Genomic DNA, 19,564 nt, shown 5'->3' with positions numbered 1-19,564 from the left:
AATCAAGACAATACAGTGCAAAGAAAATTTAAGACAATCCTTATAAAAACGAAACTCTTTAATGGCACATTAGCTAACGGCTTCATTTCCTCCTTATATCGCAAATTCATGTCATATTAAAACCTCTTTCACGCCCCAAAAAAAAAACAAGTTGAGCTAGACTGGGCTGGGTAAAATGTCACCATATTAAATGTATGACAATTATAATACAAACGTACATTTGTGGGTTTATTAAATTTTAGAGTTGCATGGTAGGTCTTATTAAATGCTAACCTACACACACAGACACATAGCAAAGGTAGAAATATTAAGGCACTTGCTCTCTGGAAAAATCCACAGATTTAAAAGTTTGGCTCTTTCGCAATATGACTGAGACAAAGTTTGATTATTGCTCTGTTTGGTCCCACAAGTTTAAGAAGTTCTCCTTGAACAATACATGATAAGTAAGCACAGATCTGAGCTGAACTGCATAAAGAACAAAATTTCATCGAAACGGGAAGAGGACGTGAGCGTGTTAAAAATGACCGCATGGTGGCAGTATTGGCACCTCTAAGGCCACATTTCTGTTTAGTAAGAATGTGAGCGCCAACATTGCAGTAGGTCTTCCTGAATGGAGCCTCTTTTCACCCACAGAAACATTACACCCTTCTTTTGGACAACCTTTCCTTTGACTTTGGCTTATTTCGACACACACTTACAATCATCCGAGTGCCGAGAACAACGCCCGAAAATGATGGGTTCAAGCGGTCAAACGAAGTGTCCTATAATAAGATTGAAAACACAAAAGTCACAAATGGAAATGTTGCAGGATTAGTTTGAAGACTTTTTGTGGTTTGAGTACCCGTGGTTGACTGAGCTTGCTTAAAAAAAACAGCAAAAATGACATCAATAAAAGGTTACGATAAAATAATTAAAGAAAAAGACAGTCCAGTAAAATCCATATGCGAGCGAAATAAATAATCCAGCATTGGGAAGCTTTCCTCCACTCCTCACAAAAAAAAGTATCGTAGATAAATTAACACAAGAGATTAACTTATTACAACAAACCTTAATTGTTGGTCGTATGTTTGATTAACCCTAAAATAAATCCCCTCTGGGCCCATTTTTGAGCCTCCACCCACAGTTTGGGAAACCATGACTGCAGTGTTTTTCCTCAAGTCCGATGAAGGCACATCCCCATCCGAGTTTTCCTTCGTTGATGAGCGTTTTTTGGCTGTTTTTTATCATCCCTGGCGACGTTTCCCTCCAAAGTGAAGGCAAAAATCACTTTATGGCTGACAGTAATTGTTTTTTTCCCTTAATTTCTTTCCAAGCGTCAACATCTGGAACTCGCCGCAGCTCCACCTGATCCAGTTTCACTCATCATATAAAATTGCTGTCTAACTAGGTCTCCTCATCCCAGAGGCATAGCTGTTTTTGCGAAACATAGTACGTAAAGTGGTAGCCCTTGCTGCAGCTTTTGATGCCACACTTGTAGGTGGAGCCTTTGCCCGTGGTGTCACGGCTGCGGCAGTACTTGAGCAGGCACGGGTACCACTCCAGGCGCAGGCCGTACGTGCACAAACATGGCTGCCACAGGTCCTTAGTGGCGTGACAGGCCTGGAATTGAGGTGCCACCGACGTGTAGGGTAGCGCCTCGAACATGGAGGCATCCACGCCTGCAAAGAAAGAATTACATGTTAGATCAATGTTTTGAGTAGAATAAATTGGGGCGGGCCTAAAAGTAGCTGCAACAAAGAGGGCAGTTGAGGAAGCTTTATCATGCAAAGAAGATGCGTCTGCGACAGATAATGACGCAGGACCATGACCATCCGACATTGTTTGCTTGCTGTAACACTGCTGGAAGAGGACAACGGTGAAGCTTTCAAGCACATTCTCCTCACCCCGATACTGTTTGGATTTCATTGTCTTTATGCGGGGACAAGCATCCACAAGTGAATGCTTTTGTATGGTCTCCTTTGCTATTGGCGGCTGTTCAAACATGTCTAAATTCCTGTTGAGACATTTTGGAAAGTAATCGAATTGTGATTTTTGTTTTTCCTCCACCCCAAATATCGCAATTTAATATGGCGTTAAGTTTTAAAGGTCTTCATAACTTCTACTTTTCATATTTCATAAAACAATATATTTCAAATAACACAATTTTGAAAATTAAAATTCTGCTACACCGTAATGTCAATTTTCTGTGGATGAATTATTCAGCCCCATTCGAATAGGAAATATCGGTAATCAGAAACAAGGACACTTACCGTATTTTCCGGACTATAAGGTGCACCTAAAAACCTAAAATTCTCTCAAAAGCTGACAGTGCGCTTTATAGTCCGGTGCGCCTTATATATGGACCAAATTCCTAAATTTAAACTGGCCCAAAGCATTGTGTCATGAAATCAATCATAAGTGGCCCGCTGAAGACTATGAATCATGAATCAAAAAAACTCAGTATCATTACTTTGTGATTATAAAATAATTTGTTGTGTCTGAAGTTGAAATAAAAAAGATAAAATAGAGAAGGATTTGATTTGGATTAAAAATCTGACATGATGCATTAATGGTGCGCCTTATAGTCCGGTGTACCTTATATAAAGACAAAGTTTTAAAATGGGCCATTCATTGAAGGTGAACCTTATAGTCCGGTGCGCCTTATAGTCCGGAAAATACGGTATTAGGAATGTAAACATACAAAAATAAAACACAAAACTTTATCAAAGTAAGTAAGTAAAAGTACCATCAACAAGATAACTGGAGTAGTCATATCAGAGTTGTGATAAGAGCAAAGTGGCAAAGCTAAACAAAGAAACGCAAGCCCTGACCTTTGTCCAGCCAGTGCTTGACGTCAGGCTCTGTGGTGTAGATGGCCTCGTGGGCCTCGCCGCACATGTTGTGGATGTGGCCGCTCAGCCGCCAAGCCCGGCTGACGTTGACGGAGGCGCTCATGGTCAGCTGTTCCAGCCCGCGACGCTCCTCCGCCAAACGAATGGCGTGAGGGTTTTTCTAAAAAGATCACATAAATCAGCATCTGACATGGAAATGGTCGCCGACCACGTGGTACCTGTCTGAGGCGGGCCATGGACTCGCTAGGGATGATCTCATTGCGGCCCAGGCGGGATATGAAGCACAGGGCCTGGTACTGGTTCTGTCCTCTTTCCAGCTCGCCCAGGATTAGCGATCGGAATATCTTTACTTCCTGCCAAGAGAACCCAGAGATGAGCAATGACGACTTTCCATTGAGCAATGTGGGCTTTAACCATTCATTTACACAATGATGCAGCCAGGAATGATTTCAAATAAAGTGCTGCCTTGACTTGTGACTTTATTCCTCGGCGTGACTACGTTCATAAATCAAAACACCATTCCCCATTTAAATAAATAGACATAGACATTAATCCATTCCAACTCCACTTGCAACACCAACATTAATTTTAATGTGTCATGATTTTGCGCGCCATTGCCTATTATCATTTTACTTCTAGTGTTTGTGTGTGTGTGTTTTTAACAGAGGATAAAGAATATATGCACGTGAGAACTTTTCTATTTAGTCTGTCAATATGTGTTGCTGCAGCTTTTAATTATCCAAATCTTTAATTAAACAACTGTAACCATCGCAACATTGACGTAAAATGTAAAATTTGAAACTAGCAATGTAAACCTGGAACTAGATGTATAGATAAAAAAAAAAAACAGACAGTGACTGTATTGTTCAAATAACCTCTGACTGAATCTTTCCCTTCCTGTAAATGCTAAAAACATTCAAACCTCCTCTTTTATGGGGCCTTGCAGACGTAGCAAATGGTGATAGTGGAAAATCCATGGAAAAAAAAAAAAAGACCTTGTTGCCGTTGGCAAGTACACGCAAGATTTGGCATCAAGAGCCAAGGCCATAAAGAGCTCTGTGAGAGGACATGCAAAGGATGATGGGAATCTCCAGCTAGCACAGGAGACCTGTCCTCCCATTCATCTGACATTACCCCCCCTCCCCTACTCCCACCGAGACAGACACACTGTCCCTAAACACCCCTCCTCCGCTTTTCACACTCTCATATGAAGCAAACAGGCTGCAGAGAAGAAGCTTTTAGTCTGCAAAAGCAGGAGGGACAAATAAACATGCCCCTGATAACCCTAATGAGCCGCACTCCCACTTCCTGCGTGCATAACAAGAATGCAAAGCCCCCCCAGAAGCATTTTTTACTACTCCGCTTTGCACGTTCCTCATTCAGTAAAGGATTTTTCTCGCTCGAGAGTGTCCGACAAGTACACAATAAAGGCAAACATCATCATGTGACACTATTTGACCTTTTAGAAACAAATTGCCGAGCAAATATTGATTTAGCAGTTTTGTGTGACATTAACTTCATGCATGGCAAGGAAAACGCAGGAAGTTAAAAATGCTTTTATCATTTGGCTTTCTGCTGTTATGTGAATTAGTTAGAAGGATTGTGCAAAATAATTCCCAAGCTTCAAGGAAGAAAACATTCAATATAAATGTAACTATGAATAAAAATATGGGGAAAAAGTTATTTTCCCCTTAAGCTGTTTGAGCCACAAAGTAAAACATTCCGATCACAATGGAGCCATCCCCATTGGAAAAGACAAATGGTTCTTTATAACATTCACTTAGATGAAAGTAAAAATTCAGTGCTCCAAACTTTTTTTTAATTTATTTTTTATATCTGCAAGAGGAAACACAATGTACTAGCAGTTATGTGAGCACCAATGTGGACTCCAGCTTTCTTGTGCAGAGTTTTCACAAAACTTGCAAGTTGAGTTTCCCTATGTGTGAATATGCATGTAAAGTTGGAAAATATATGACCGGCTCTAAAAAAAGACACACCCTAAATACATTGACATTTATGATCTACATATATTTAAACATCATATTCAGCAATTTCAGGACCTCCCGTATTGTACACACATGCTGCTACACCGTGTGTGCAAAGCCGAGAAAGGAAATAGAAATGGGGAGGCATTCATGTCAGCCGCATGGATGTGCCCCGAGGCTCTCTGGGTAATTACAGAGGAAAAGAGTAGCTGTAGCAACTGTGTGTAGTCGGAACACTGCTGAAGTGACAACAGCTTACACACAATTCCCCCGTGTCACGATGAGTCCACATGAATGATTGTCTACTTCCATAGGCCGCTATTTGGATTTTCGCCAAGAGGCTGGAAAAAAAAAAAGAGGGCAACTTTTTTTTTTTTCATGAAACCACAATGGAGTCATTTGAAAAGAGCAGTTTAACCTTTTGCAACTGGGATTGAAGACGCTACATTAAACAGCAAAACAAACATTATGGCTTTCGAGTGGTTGCGCCCTCTTAAGGCAATTAAACAAAACCAGATGGGTGTTTGATTTAATTTCCTTTGTGTCAATTAAAAGGATACATTTTGCAATATCTTATTAATAATTATTGTTTTTATTATTATTATTATACATTGTACGTAGTCATTTACTTTAATGAAACATTACTTACAATACTAGCGGCTAAAGCTAGCAACGTGAGCAATCATTTTAATCAATGACAGCGTAATCAATTTGCAGCCTTTTTCGGCTCATTAAATGATCAATTTAACATTATTTTTTGATGGTGTTGTGTTGATGTTTGTGCACAATTGTTTGGAACCTTACATAAAACGGTATGTTTTAATTTCTTAAAAAAAAAAATAAATAAAAAAAAGCACTTTAGACACTCAGTTCTACCTGAGGGGATGCAGTCATTAAACAAATTGCCTAATGAATATCTCAAGTCAACTATTATTGGGATGAAGGTTTCAGGTTCTAAAAAAAATATATATTATAATAATGTGTTACCATCTTAATGCTTTAGGAGACGCTAAGATAATAATCAGTTGGGCTTTCACAAGCAAACTTGCTTCTACCAATGACATCATCTTGTCCTAAATACCCGCACACTTGCGGTCGACTTCAGCTGTTCGCTTGGACGAGACGGAGGTACGCCGGCCAAAACCAGCACTGCCACTAAATTATTCACAGACGAAATCATGGAAGACGTAGAATGAGAATATAATGTGCAGAGCTAACATGAATGGAGAATACACAACTAATTCATTAATTGCAACGATAAAGAAAATGAGATTCAATTCCATCACAGCATCTTCAAGTAAAACTGCTGCCGGTAGTAAATCAAAGCAAAAAGTCTTTCAAACTTCCCAAGCACCTGTTTTACTCTGAGTGCCACAACTCCCTCTATAGGATTCCATAAATCTAAACACAAAGTCTCCAGCTCAAAATAATTCAGCAAGTATGTTAAACACACCCCTTTAATATATACAATTGATGTTTTCGCCCACCAACATCGAGCTTCTTCAGGTATGGACGCTACAGATTAAACTGTCTCCATCGTTAAAAAAAAAAAAAAGAAGAATGGTGTAGCCTTAGGCTTCTCCCCACCAGAGAGCTACAAATGTCAGCATGGCTGTAAATAATCCAGACAATTACAGATTCCTCAGCGTTGCTTCCTCACACCCAAGACTTTGCGGGCAAAACCACCGTTGGCCCGTAGCCAAACACAAACGGGCATTCATGCAAGTGGTTCATACGTGGACCTTTAAAACAGGAGTCGGGTGCCGCTTTCATTGCCGTGTTACCTTCGGTGGGCCCGATTATTTAAGAGGTGCACAAAAAGCCTATTGAAAGCCTCAAAGGGTGCCTTTTACTGAGAATATTCTCAGCCACTGTAGTCGTAACCCGGCGTGGCCGACTCTCCCAACGAATAATTCAACGTGACATTAATGTTTTAGCGCTCCAACAATGCTATAGGTCACCCTTTTAGCAAGCATGCTCATTGAAAATCAAAACATGCATGAACACGCACGCTTTGGATAAAAGCAGCGGGTTAGTAGGTGAGCGAAACATCCGCCAATCACGATTTCCAATCCTCGCTTAAGAACCAGATAAGGTTGATGGATGGTCCCTGGGGAGTCCTGATGCCTCAATCTGGATAATGGCACAGCTTTGTGGCTAATTGACCATGCATGGAATGTTTGTTTGAATCACATGGGGACATGAGAAAAAAAAATCAGATACTCCACATCTGGTACTGTGTTGGAGTACAGTCCTCCAAACCTAAACATGACAGTCTCAATGTAACTCTTCTGTTCCAGTCCACCTTTTTGCATGTGGTGTGTTAATGCCTCACTTGAACCAAACACAAATAGACGTTCCCGAGTTTCTGATTCTTTTAGACTACTAACTAGACAATGATTGTTTTCTTTAGAACCTGGTACATAGTTCTCGATAGTCTCATAGTCAAGACAACAAGTGAGACAAGACAAGGTCAAAACAGTTGGAGGTCCAAACCAAGACCAAAAAATCAATAAAAAAATCAATAAAAAAATCATTTAAAAAACCCAGAAAAAAACAATCTATCTTTTTATTGCGTTTGTAAAAAAAAATGAATTATTAATTATTTTTGGGATGCGATAAAACAAATCTCAAATCTAATCAAATTTGTTGTCTCACTTCTTTCATAAATGATTTAATCAGACTTATGAAACATCAAGTGTCCCGACAAGCTTTGGTAAAAATATATATATATAAATAAAATAATAAATAATAATAAATGTTGAAAAATAATAAAATAACGCTTAAACTAAATGAAGTGAAATGAAAAATAACCCTGAATATTTTCAGCAAGGTTCCTCAAAATTTCCATTCCGTATTTCACAATGATCACGATGGTACTTCGCTAGTTTCGTCACGATGGTACTTCGCTAGTTTCGACCGGTCTTGATCCAAAATCTCTTGCCTTGCATTAATCGCGATTTCTCATATTGGAAGCTCCAAAGCAAGCAAGTGAAATGTAAGAAGGTGCCCCTTTTGGCTTCTGTTTGCAGAAACTTTACACGATCCAATGTTTATCCTCGACCCCCGTGTCCCACCTAAAAGTCTCCATTTGCCCTTTTAAAACAACACACAGTGTTGAGATGTTTAGTGATGGGGGAGGATGTTTGCCTTGGTGGGCAGAAGCCCCCCTCCCTCACCCCCAAACAAGAACTCAGGTGCAGGGCAGGGATTAAAGATCATGTCAGGAAACAAAGGGGACACAAAAGGAGCTGGAGAAAAAAAGCTCCGTGCTAAGAAATGCCTGACTTGAAGCTAATTACAGAGACTCTGACGGCAGGAATGTGGAGTCACATTCGGGCTTGGTCACACCTGGCTGTCCAAAGAGCAAAGCCGTTGGAAGTCAATGGCGTTAAAAACTATACAGATCAAGAGGAGGGAGGCCCTTGCTGTTCTGTTTTTTCAACGATGGAAAGTAACCTTTAAAAAAAAAAAAAAATCACTGCCACACAGAATGCAATTATCGGTGTGTGGGAAAATTTTGAATTCAGGAAATGAGACAGCTCACAGGAAAGGAAATGAAGTCAGTAGATAAGGAATAAACAAGGAGAGGGTTGTCGTCCCATTCAGACTCTGACTGGCGTCCTGCTGTTTTCATATCCTGTTGCAACACACTCCAATAGATAAGCTTTACAACAATAAAAGCCTGTTTTACTTTACGATACATTTCTAAAATTTATTCCAAATGTCCTTCCTTGTTATTGCTTATCTTCAATGTTTTTCTCTCCCGCGTTGCTCAGGCAGGTTACACACAAACAAGCAGGTAAGGTTCAAAAGACTTTTGTTGACTTTGTTTTTTGTCGCCAACAGATTAGAACGTTTGTTGGGAGCCATGTTGAGTTCCTGTGGTCACAGGGTGGGAAGTGAGAGCTGAAACAGGTGCATGAAAACTGGTCTTTCTCTAAAGCTTTTTTTTCCTTCATCTACAGCATTTCAGAGGAACATCTGGTCTGCCGGCGGGAGGAGGATGAAGGATAAAGACATCACTAGGGAACGAGGGGCCATGAGAGGCCAAAGGAGGCCCCCATGTGCTACCCCAAGGGCCACCAAAAGAACACAGGAGGCCTTTTTTTAAGTCACCAGGCAACAAAGAGCGGCTAAGTGAAAGGGGAACAGGAAGGCTTGGTTAAAGCTCTCTGACTTGTGTTTTCAGATATGAAATCCAGATATGGCTCAAAATCCAAAGCACAATGACTCAACTTATTTCAATTCCTTTTAAGATGGATCTTAAAAGAGGAATGTACAAAGTTCTGTTCTATAGAAAGAGCTACAACAAAGTAGCTGTTGAACTTTAAAGGTCAGTTCAGACTTCAGTAGAACTTGTCAAACTATATTTCATTACATGTAATAAGAAGCTAACCCAAAGTAATATGTGGTCATTCTTTTTTCACCAGTAAGTGACCAAGTGTAAAAAGAAGCTAATTGCTAGTATTATGCAAAACAACTCTGATAAGTGCCGACATATCACAGCTAGCTTAGCGCATCGCTTGCTAGCTACCAGTCAATTCCAGGGACTGCACTTGATTTGTTTTTTCAGTTTCAGACTTAATGGGATTTTGAGATGCCATTGTATTTTCTTAGGTTGAGAGCCAGGATGACTTTTTTTGAACCACGTTTGGATTTGATTACATGTATGACTTCACACATTCAAGAGTATAACGAGTCCCTCTAAGCTTTAATAACATCATAGGGGTGAATTCAAGCCATGGTAATGATACAATTAACATTTCCTGGAATAGGTGACACTTCGAAAAAAAGTGTACAAGATTGGGCAAGCGACAAAGAGAGATGGTGCCAAAATGTGATGAAGAGATAGTCATGGGAAAAAGCTTAAGCTAGTACATTTCTCACCAACAGACAAAAAAGGAAATTGACAGCTAGAAAGTTACAGTAGGAGTCACAAGTGGGGAAATCTCAAAGACACAAAAGTGTGTCATAGATAACCAGGGAGCCAATCAAATCCCTGCAGCTCTCCATTTCCCCGTGCACATTGTGCGCTTTATTCTCAATTCATTGTTACAGCAAGATGGGCGTATCCATAACGCTTTAAACACAATCTGGATAGAAAAGACAGGTAACCTACACTTGGGAAACAATTTGGTTCAGTTGCTCTTACGAAATATGAATTCATACTGTCAAACATTAACCATGATCTTTATAGCCAGGCTCCCTTGGCTGATTACTCTCAAATATAACGCTTTTCCATTTTCACCTCATGTTTTTCTAACTTGCAACACATTTGGTATCAGCGCTGTAGTATCGGAACATCTTTTGCGAATATTAGTAGAGAAATACAATATGAGCACAATACTGTGCATAAAAATGCTATATTTGCAAACAGGAAGTAACTTTTTGTATTGCAATAAAGTGATATAAAAATTAACTAGCAGCCAGGCTGACTTGCTATTTGCAAATCAATGCTGTTGGAGAACGATAATGATCACTGACGTGATGTCATGTGATCAGTTGCTAACCCCTGGCTTAAGTGTCTTATGCTTCACCAACAAAAGACATAAGCCATTTTCCAATAGGCTGCAATTTCCATTGAGAACAAAGAAAAAAAAAAAAGCATGTCCCACCATTTCAAGTTTATTTAACCGACGTTGTAAATACTCAAATATGCCCGGGGTTAAACTGACGCAATCAGCCTCTGCTGAACTGTAAACATCTGTATAAAGTTATGAGCAAGTTTAGCGTAAACAGAGAGTGATTAAGTGCTGCAGCCAAAGACTTTATCAGCAACCTTCTAAAGGTTTACCCAACATGACACGCTCATACGGTGAGCTCAACCGCATCACCGTTTCCACATGTGCGCAGTCAAAAAGCCACCAAAACTTGGATGAGAAGCATGAAGGCCGAGAAACTTGGCCTCGGATAAAACAGACTCTGCTGTCTTGCCCAACGCAAAAAAAAAAAATAATAATTAAAGATGGTTAAAAGAAACACATCAAATTAGGTCAGCTAGAATGAAACCATTGACTGGCATTACGTAGCTTCCACGGCTAGCAAGTGAGATCAGCGTTTATCGTTCCAAATAGCATCAAGTGCCGCTCGGTGGAATCGTGACTTCGTAGCATTTTTCCAAGCAACACCCATATCGTTTGTCAGAAATATCACCACAGCGGTAAAATATTCAATCCAATTAAAGTTTACCCTGATAAGGTGAAAAAGCTGTCTTTTTTTTTTTTTTATATAAACTCCTGCTTGGAATACAAATTGCACATCGTAGCCAAGCTGCTGCAAGTGTTTAACATCACTGTTAAAACGCTCTTCTTCCCACACGCTTCGAATTTTCATGGCAGCTGGAAGTGACAGCTCATCCAACTTTCCATAAATCTTGGAGATAGTGCAAACGGCGCTGAATAAAAAACACATGGAGGGGAACGAGAACAGGAAGATGTGAGTTAGAAAAGAAAAAAAACACAGGGGGGGGGTGACCTTGGACTGGAGCAGATAAAGCAGCAGAAGACTACAATCATAAGAGGTTCTATTTCAAATAAACAAAACCATATGCGCGCCTGGATGAGTGGGGGGTGCGCATCAAAAAGGGGCCCCCTGCACACCCCGGCGATGCCTCTCCACTCAAAACTTCAGAGTATGTCGCTTTATTGTGGCAAACAGAATAGGGGAGAGCAGCGAGAGGGGGGGCGGGGTCACCGATTACTGGAGCGATGGCCTCTTCTCTCACTCTCCCCTAAACTGCAAATTAGCCGTTTTGGTTAGCCAAGCAGACGCGTTGGATCATAAAGGTCAGACGTGCCCCACTTAATCCTAGTACGAGCTCCCCCCTTCACATCTCACCAGGCTTGGATGCGACAGCGATCATCCCTTTTGCGTCACCACCGCACACCCATGATCACACACTCCCTGCATGCTCTGGACTTGTAGCTTCCCCCAATCGACATGTCCTTCCCAGTAGTCATTTTTCCACAGTCAAACACTGCCTGTGTCATCTTTCCAAATTTGATTGTCGGTCAGGGAAGGGACACTGGATCTGCCTGGCTACTTTTAGAAAAATGCTAAATATGGTCTCCGATCGGGAGCGCCGGGTTTAGGGATATTCAAGGGGGTGAGAGCAGGAAGGTGTCATCCCGCATTTAAGTAAGAACAGCTGGCTTGACCTCTTTCTGTGAAAAAGATGAATTAAACTCACTTATGGGGAGGTTGGGGGGAATTTTTGCCGCATTGTAGCCTAAAGAAAGGGCAAGCCACTTCTCAGAAGAGACCATTGTGGTCTAACCACGAGGTAAATGACACAGGCTGTGGCTGCTCTACAGGGAAAAAAAAAAAAAGAATTTATTATACCCTTAGGGCGCTACCTTAAAATGATCGTGCCTTTGTACCCCTGACTTTTACAGTTTGGGAACATATTGAACATTGGAGTACAGAAATTTGTGCTATGGAGTACAAAAGGGTAGCTCACGATCGAGTATTTTCCGAATTGATTAATCGGATAATTAGAGAAAAAATTATTTTGCATCAAAATGTATTACACCCCCGCCGTCTCCATTTACTGATGTTTATTTGGTATTGTTTAATGATTAAAAAAAAAAAAAAGGTTCCGCTACTGGTGCGGTTATTATTTAGTTTGTTTTTATAAATGACTACAAAAATTAACAAATAATTACTGTTGAGAAGCTGACAGAGAATTTGGACAAGTCTAAGGTAAAAAAATGTCTAAATGACTACTCAAGTATTAAAATAGTTGTCGATTAATCGCCGATTAATCATTTTGACAGCTCTGCTTCTACGTCAGGGGAAAAGATTGGACAATGACTTGTTGTTGGTGGTCAGCTGGACGGACATCTGAGGCCATTGTGGGATCTTTAATCACAAAGCAGTCAGGAGTTAATGAGTAGTCTGAGCGCGAATGTGTGTATATTGTACAGCTCGTCATTGTGTTGGTATCCTGCCTTGACATTTTTATAACCCTGGAAACAAAGTGCTGCATTACTCCAATGATTACAAAGGGAAACAAATGGATTTCAATTTGGTACAGCAAGAACGGTGTAAACAGTGCCTCGCAGTCTGGAGATCCAGGTTTGATGGTGGTAGCAACACAACCCAAAATGTTTCTAAAATTGAAATGGTTGCATGACCTGTCAATCAATGGCGTTGATGCGTGAACTATGTGCCCCTCGTGAAGTTGCCCTCTGTAGGTGTGTTTTTGAAAGCTCTTGTTAATGAAATTCCACATGAGGTCAACTAATAACGTTAATTAGCCTCCGCATCAGGAGCATCAACTGCGCAGTCGGGGTGCTAAAAAGACAAATTAGATGATTTTGCATTAAGGATAAATAGAAAGCATGTGTGCTGAGTCTAAATTATTTTTATTTTTATTGAAAAATTTAGACAGAATGACAGCTTCGACTATGTTACAAGCTACCAGGACTAAAATATAACCTGTTTGCTAACCTGGAGTTGTGTGACAGGTGTATTCAATAGTTTGGTACTTTTTGAGGTCAAAATGTCATCAAAAGTTTTTAAACAAGCTTCTCCAACCAACAGTAAGGAAAATGTTCATTAAAAAAAACACTTTGACTCTTCAATTTAACACTAACAGCAATATGATGATTCAAAACATCTCAGTGAAAGAAAATTCTTAAAACTGATTAAAGATTTTATAGTCCGATGCGAAATTAGTTTATCTCACCTGTTTGAAGTCGACCATAAAGGTGACGAGGGTACCGTCTCCTTGCTTGAACTCCACCGAGATGGTGTCCTTCTCACTGTCCGCCTCCAGGACCTCCTCAGTCACCAGCCCGTCGATGAGTCGGACCCGAACCCTCAGCTCGGAGCCCAGTCCCAAGGCGCAGACGACAAGCAGCGGCAACAGCAGCAGAACCTTAGTCGCGCTCGCACACATCCCCGAAGACGCAAAAGCCAACCCAAAGATTGCAAGATCGGAGGCGTAATCCCGATATGTGCGTTCATATCTAAAATCTTCTCCTCACATCACGTACGCGGTCCGCTTTTGCATAAGCGCTCAATCACTGCATTTCACTTGTTGTGACGACTCCCCCCCCCCCTTTTTTTTTTCTTTTCCATTGAGAAGCTTTCGGTTCTATAAAATTGTCTCACCGGTCCGATTGTAGCACGTTGTTATTCTGCGCTCACCAACTTTTCACGCGTGGATCTGAGCAGCCTCGTCACTTCCGAGCGCCACACAGCAAACTTTTAGTGTGTGAGAGCGCGCGTGTGTGTGTGTGGCTGGTAGTAAACTCTTAAAGCCACACACACATTCACGCACACACAAGCTTCTCTGCCCATCCCCCTAAAGAAGAAGGAGGCCTCTCATGTGATCCCCTTTCTGCACTCTCAACTAATAATACCCCTCGACTGAACACGCTTTTTCTGATACTGTATACACGTGTTTCTCTCAAACTTTATAGTACAACAACTATAAAAAATATACTATACTTTCCAAGTACCACCATGATGACAAACATATAAACAAAAGATTAAATGCAAAAGTATTGTACTTAAAATACCATACGAGATGTTTTTAAGTAACGTTGAGCACAATTTTATTTCAGTGATTCCTTTACTCGCCGCTAGAGGGAGCCCGCGTGCCAATAGTGGTATCACCCGACCGTGTATTTTACATTTTTAACGTTGTTTTCAAGCAACGTTCTTTTATTAAAATATCGCTTGTTTTCTTTTGAGTGTTCATGTGTTCATTTTCATTTGATTTGTTTGCTTCTCTTTGTATGTACTTAAGTGTCATACGGCCCCAACCAATATGCTTTAAATAGTTTTTAGGGGGTGTCTCTTTCATGTGGCTGTATGAGCTTCAGATTGTGCAGGGCAGTAAATATAAAACTGTAATACAGAAACATTAAATAAAGTTATAATCGCAGCAAATTTGGAAAATGTATGCCATTGTTGCCGTTTATGTTCAAGAGTACATGTTAGCTAACTTTATTATGCTAAAGGTGAGGCGTTCTGAAGAGCTATTTGGTATTTTTGACAATCCTCAGATCAGATGGAAGCTACCAAAGCGAAAAAAACACGTAATCTGAATGCAAATCTCAGAGTCACACTGCATTGATGCTCGATTGCAAACAGCATGTCATCCTCGCATTGAACCATCTGAGGTCTTTATCTCTCTCGACACACGCACAGCATTCTGGGTGGGCCGAGACCCCGGGCCTGATGACCCCCGAATGTGCCAGCACTTGACTGCGAGGCACGGTCGCTTCAATGAAGGAGAAAGCAAACAAAGAGAGGCCATCAGGCAGAGCAAACAAAGTTTTTTAGTCAGGGCCTGGAAAACCAAACTGTAGGCTGAACAGATTGGAGGCGATGGTCTTGAGAAAACAAAATCTCTTTAGTGTCATTAAGAGTTGTCCACGCAGAGCCTCCAAATAGCTTTCCAAAATGGATGCAAGAACCTCTCCTGAAATGTTCTTACACTCCTTTTGCAACATCAGATGTTCTGCTCTAAATTGACGTTGTCAGGCCGCAGCATTCGTCATTAGATTAATTGTCAATATGCAGTGTTTGCTGGTTGCGTCATTTCAAAATTTCGTCCACAAATTGGTCCAAAGTGCAATACTGTAACCGCGTGAGTGACGTCTGCAGTGACACATAGCAAAGAAAAGACGCAAGACACAGTGTGCACATAACGTTCATTATTAACTCGCAATCACTTCATTGTTTATTATTTACACGCGCGCATGCGCAGTATGGCTCAACCGTGCCTGACGCACGCCAGACTTTAAGCATACAAAATTGGAAAAGACGTTTTTTCACAATACCTGTCCACATCAATAGAAGCGCAAAAGTCCCGTGAAGAAATTTGATTGACAGCTTTAAACCCGGCACTTCCTTTAACTGTTAAAAAAAAATGTGGAGCACATTCTCCTCTTTTGAAGGCTTAATCGTGAGCTGTTTGCTTTTCGCCGCTCGTCCTACATTCCAATTCCACTCGTGTATATCTTTATGTGCAGTGACATGCTCGTGGCTAAATGGAAAACCATTACCTTTGACAGAGGAGGATTTGCATCCCTTTTTTTTTTTTTTTTACATTTTAGCCAACGAGCAGCACCTCATCACTTACAGTAGCAAGACTAAAAAGACACATGGTTATTTGAACGCTTTGCTTTCTTTCCGAGCTCCGACAATATTTTCACAGAGGTGCTCGCCATGCTCTAACACCGTCTAATACCAGCTATACATCTGCAATATTTTCCTTCATAAGGTTAAGTTTTAACAGAAGGTCTCCAGAGACGTGTGGATGTTTCCCAGCTGCATCATAGCGGAATGAGGACAGGGGGGGAGACAGCGTCTGGGCTTGATCTCTCCTCTCCTCCACACATGCAAAAAAAAAAAAAACCTGTTGATCCAAGGAGACGCACAAGAGCCAAAAAATCACGCTGCTTTCCTGACTCCTGATGATATTTTCATATATTTCCTCCCTCTTAAGCTGTGCTCAGTTTGTCGGGCCTGCAGCCAAACAGGCGGGAGATATCCCCTTACACATTGAGCCCAACCGGGTCCAGCGGCAAGAACCGAGGAGGCGCACGGGCCCGCATGGAGGTACTAATAGGCACGATCGTTAGAATAGTACTAAAATTGAGAAAATGAAATCAAACCAGTATGAGTAGAAATATATGAGCCCCTCCCCACCCCCTTAAAAATGACCCATTTTACTTCTGCATTCATCTCAGTAGGAACTGAAACAATGCCTCATCCCTTATTGTGAAGGAATTCGATGGAAACTCCCATAAAGTTAATAACACAGTAAGACGAGGGGGGGGGGCATGCTTTTCATTTGTGTAAAAATAAACATGTTGGGGAGTATAGCTGGGGGCATTAAAGCTCCATGGTACTGCGAATATTTCCTGGCACGGTCCCTGCATGTGATGACAGATGATTAAACACATCATTTCTTGTTGTCTATCATGGTAGGTCGTGATCTTATCATTTCGGTGGAACTGCTACCTGGCAAGCATCACCTTGCTGTTTTTCATTCATTTGTTTAGATTATCACATAGGATGATAACGGGCTTCGCGGTACACTTTGTCCATTAGAGCTGCTTTACAGCACCAACGGTTTTCTGCTTGTCAAATAGATAAGAGGCCAGGCCTGCTGCTGCTCTTCCGCCAGCACACAATCAAGATGCCTATGCTAGATTATTATGCTGTAAACAAAGTAGCGTCGTGTAGTGGACCATCAGGCCTCTTTGGTAGGATCAGACTTGTGGATCGATAGACCGGTAAATGGACACAAGGGTTGAAGACAAGCAGGGCTACAGTTACGGTACAAAAGGTTATGAAAACTGCAGTGGCTGGGAAAACAATTCACTGGTCTGCATCTGGTCATCGTATGGGGGGCCGGTTGCCTGCATGGAAAGATCCGACAACACAGGATACTCCCCAAACGATGCTGGTATGTCGGAAACTTGACTCAGTAAAGATAGCCTGGATGTACGCAGTTCTTCGGAAATCAGATCTGTCCTTATTTACGAAAACTGACGTTAGCTTTGATGCTGAAACCACGTGACCCATAAATGAACTGAAAACAAAGTGAAACATACACATGGAGTGGAATGTTGTAATGGCAACATGCATTGTGGGAAGAAAGGTGAAAGTACATCGTGACTATTGCTAGAAATCAATTCACCGTACTGCTCCATCTTGTGAGTGCCTGCCTTGGCCACTAGGGGGCAGTAAAATACAGACATATGGATGTACACAGCTCCTCACCCAGGCAGCAATATTTGTCGTTCTTTGCAGTGGATAAAGAATATATGCCTCAGTACTGTTATAGTATCTGTCAAATGTGTTTTCTCCAAAATAGTCATTGCTTAAAGACTTAACACCACAACACAGATATCATTTGTTTGCCTGCCATAGAGTTTTGCATAGCATTAAGCTAGCAGACTCTAAGTGATTGTCTTTGATTTATGTTTAGTTTGATGGCTAACGTCATCAGAGAGTGGCAATAAAGAACTCAACGCCTCTCTTTTGAAGAATTGTTCACTATTTGTGACGTGAGTTGCTGCCACTGGCTCAATAAAAGCTAACAACATAAAAGGATACTGTAAATAGTATCTGGTGTAATCATTGTATTGCCTTTTTGAGTGGATTGGAAAAATGTGACTACTTGTGACAAGCCAATAAACATCAAGACTGTTGCAAATCAAAGCTGCCGTTCCTTCAGGGCGTTAAATGCCCTCAGTAGCAACATGATATTTACGACTTCTTTTTATGATCTAATTGCTCAGGTGTCTTGCGACCTATGGCTGAGTGTGGGAGGTCTTGAGCGTTTCCAATAAAAAGTCTAACGCTTCAAACAATATTTGACTTACTTGGATGTGCTTATTTACTTTGATTGTGGAAGGCTCGTCTGCACAAACAAGAATGGAGAATTGTTAGTATTGTGGAAAAACACCATTTGACTTTGTCGTTGTGTTGTTTAAACACCATAAAAAATAAATACGTCTTGCAAAAATGGGGGGAAATGTTTTGTTCGTTTACGTTAGCAAGCCAATTTCTGCTTATATGACTGGAATGTACCAGTGTTTATTCTAGCAAGGGGAGGAGAGACTGTTCCATTTTGACCCATACTGAAAAAAAAAGCTATTATTTAACCAAAGGGGAAAAATTCCTGGTTTTGTGTATTTTTCTACCTTATCTGTACGTTAGCTGGCCACTTTATGGTTTTTGTTTAAGCAATAATAACAAATAAATCTGTAGGAAGAGTTCACAAAATCTGTGTTCATGACTCAAACTACAAAGCAAAAATTGTAAAAGTTTTGGTTTAGTTTGTGCTTATTTGTCCATCTTTAAATTAGCATACTAATTCCCGGTTGGATAATGGGAAAGCTGATAATTTCGGAGAATGTCAGCAAGGACAAATTATCCACCTCATTGTCTGCATACGCGTTGGGGTCACATGAGACCATCCCAGCCGGGCTGTTTGTCGGCTCAGCAGAGAAGACGAGCCCGTGTGAGTGACTCATTCGTCTGCCTGATGTTCCGCTCTAATCTGTGGCTTGGCACCGGATAAATGGGGAATTTTGTGTGTTTACATAGACATGGCGGGGAATCTTGCAGTTTACACACTCTGTATTTATCTCGAAAATTGGAAGTAGCAATGTAATGAGCAACAAATAAAGACAATAAAATAACATAGCATGAAATATTCTCTGTGATCATTCAAATCCATGTGTCTCAGATTTTATGTATTTAACCAATAAAAATGGCTGTACAGGATTACTGAGGCACACACACTGGAGCGTTTTTCGAAACCCTGAACGTGCATAAACTGTGTCTAACCTTCCAGTGAGGATTTTAATTTGGTAAAGTGCAGTGCAAATACCAGTGGGAGACAAAGAAGAATGTAGCCACGTGGAAATAATGTGTTTTCAGGCCAAAAGTTGTAACTGCATCTGAAAAGCTGTTGGTTAAATGGACAACGACTGAGAATTTTGCGCAACAGTGTTTTAACAAACCCAAATTGTCTTTAAAAAAACTAATCATAACTGAGTATAATGTTTGTAAAGGCAAAATATTTTGATTCAACACCCTGGAAGCCTGGTTAACCGTTTACATCTGAGCTAATTTTGATTAGCATGATAGCATTTAGCTAGCAGACGTTTGTTCATTAAACACTTGTTTCACATGTCGGTTTTGCATGGAATAAGAGAATATAAAATAAAATAATTTTAACTAAGCTAAACAAAGAACGACTCAAAATGA

At 40.8% G+C, this 19,564-nt stretch overlaps 1 protein-coding gene across 2 annotated transcripts; it reads right to left on the bottom strand.

The window, feature by feature from the left end:
* Positions 1-40: 40 nt before the first annotated feature.
* oafa (OAF homolog a (Drosophila)) lies at positions 41-14,077 on the bottom strand. Of its 2 annotated transcripts, XR_007482898.2 has the most exons (5): positions 13,509-14,077; positions 3,050-3,184; positions 2,811-2,991; positions 290-1,658; positions 41-257 (listed from the first exon to the last, which is right to left on the bottom strand). XR_007482898.2 is itself a non-coding variant. In XM_049726654.2 (4 exons), the coding sequence occupies exons 1-4, from the start codon at positions 13,719-13,721 to the stop codon at positions 1,384-1,386; spliced, it is 804 nt and encodes a 267-aa protein (XP_049582611.1). In that variant the 5' UTR covers positions 13,722-14,077; the 3' UTR covers positions 41-1,383. The 2 variants fall into 2 exon arrangements, 1 of the variants encoding a protein (XP_049582611.1); XM_049726654.2 differs by having other exon boundaries at positions 41-1,658.
* Between the last annotated feature and the right edge of the window lie 5,487 nt (positions 14,078-19,564).

This window comes from Syngnathus scovelli, chromosome 7 (assembly GCF_024217435.2).
Source record: "Syngnathus scovelli strain Florida chromosome 7, RoL_Ssco_1.2, whole genome shotgun sequence".
Classification (NCBI taxonomy): domain Eukaryota; kingdom Metazoa; phylum Chordata; class Actinopteri; order Syngnathiformes; family Syngnathidae; genus Syngnathus; species Syngnathus scovelli.
The sequence above is the reverse complement of the archived record's forward strand: the minus strand, read 5'-3'. Positions and strand labels throughout refer to the sequence as shown.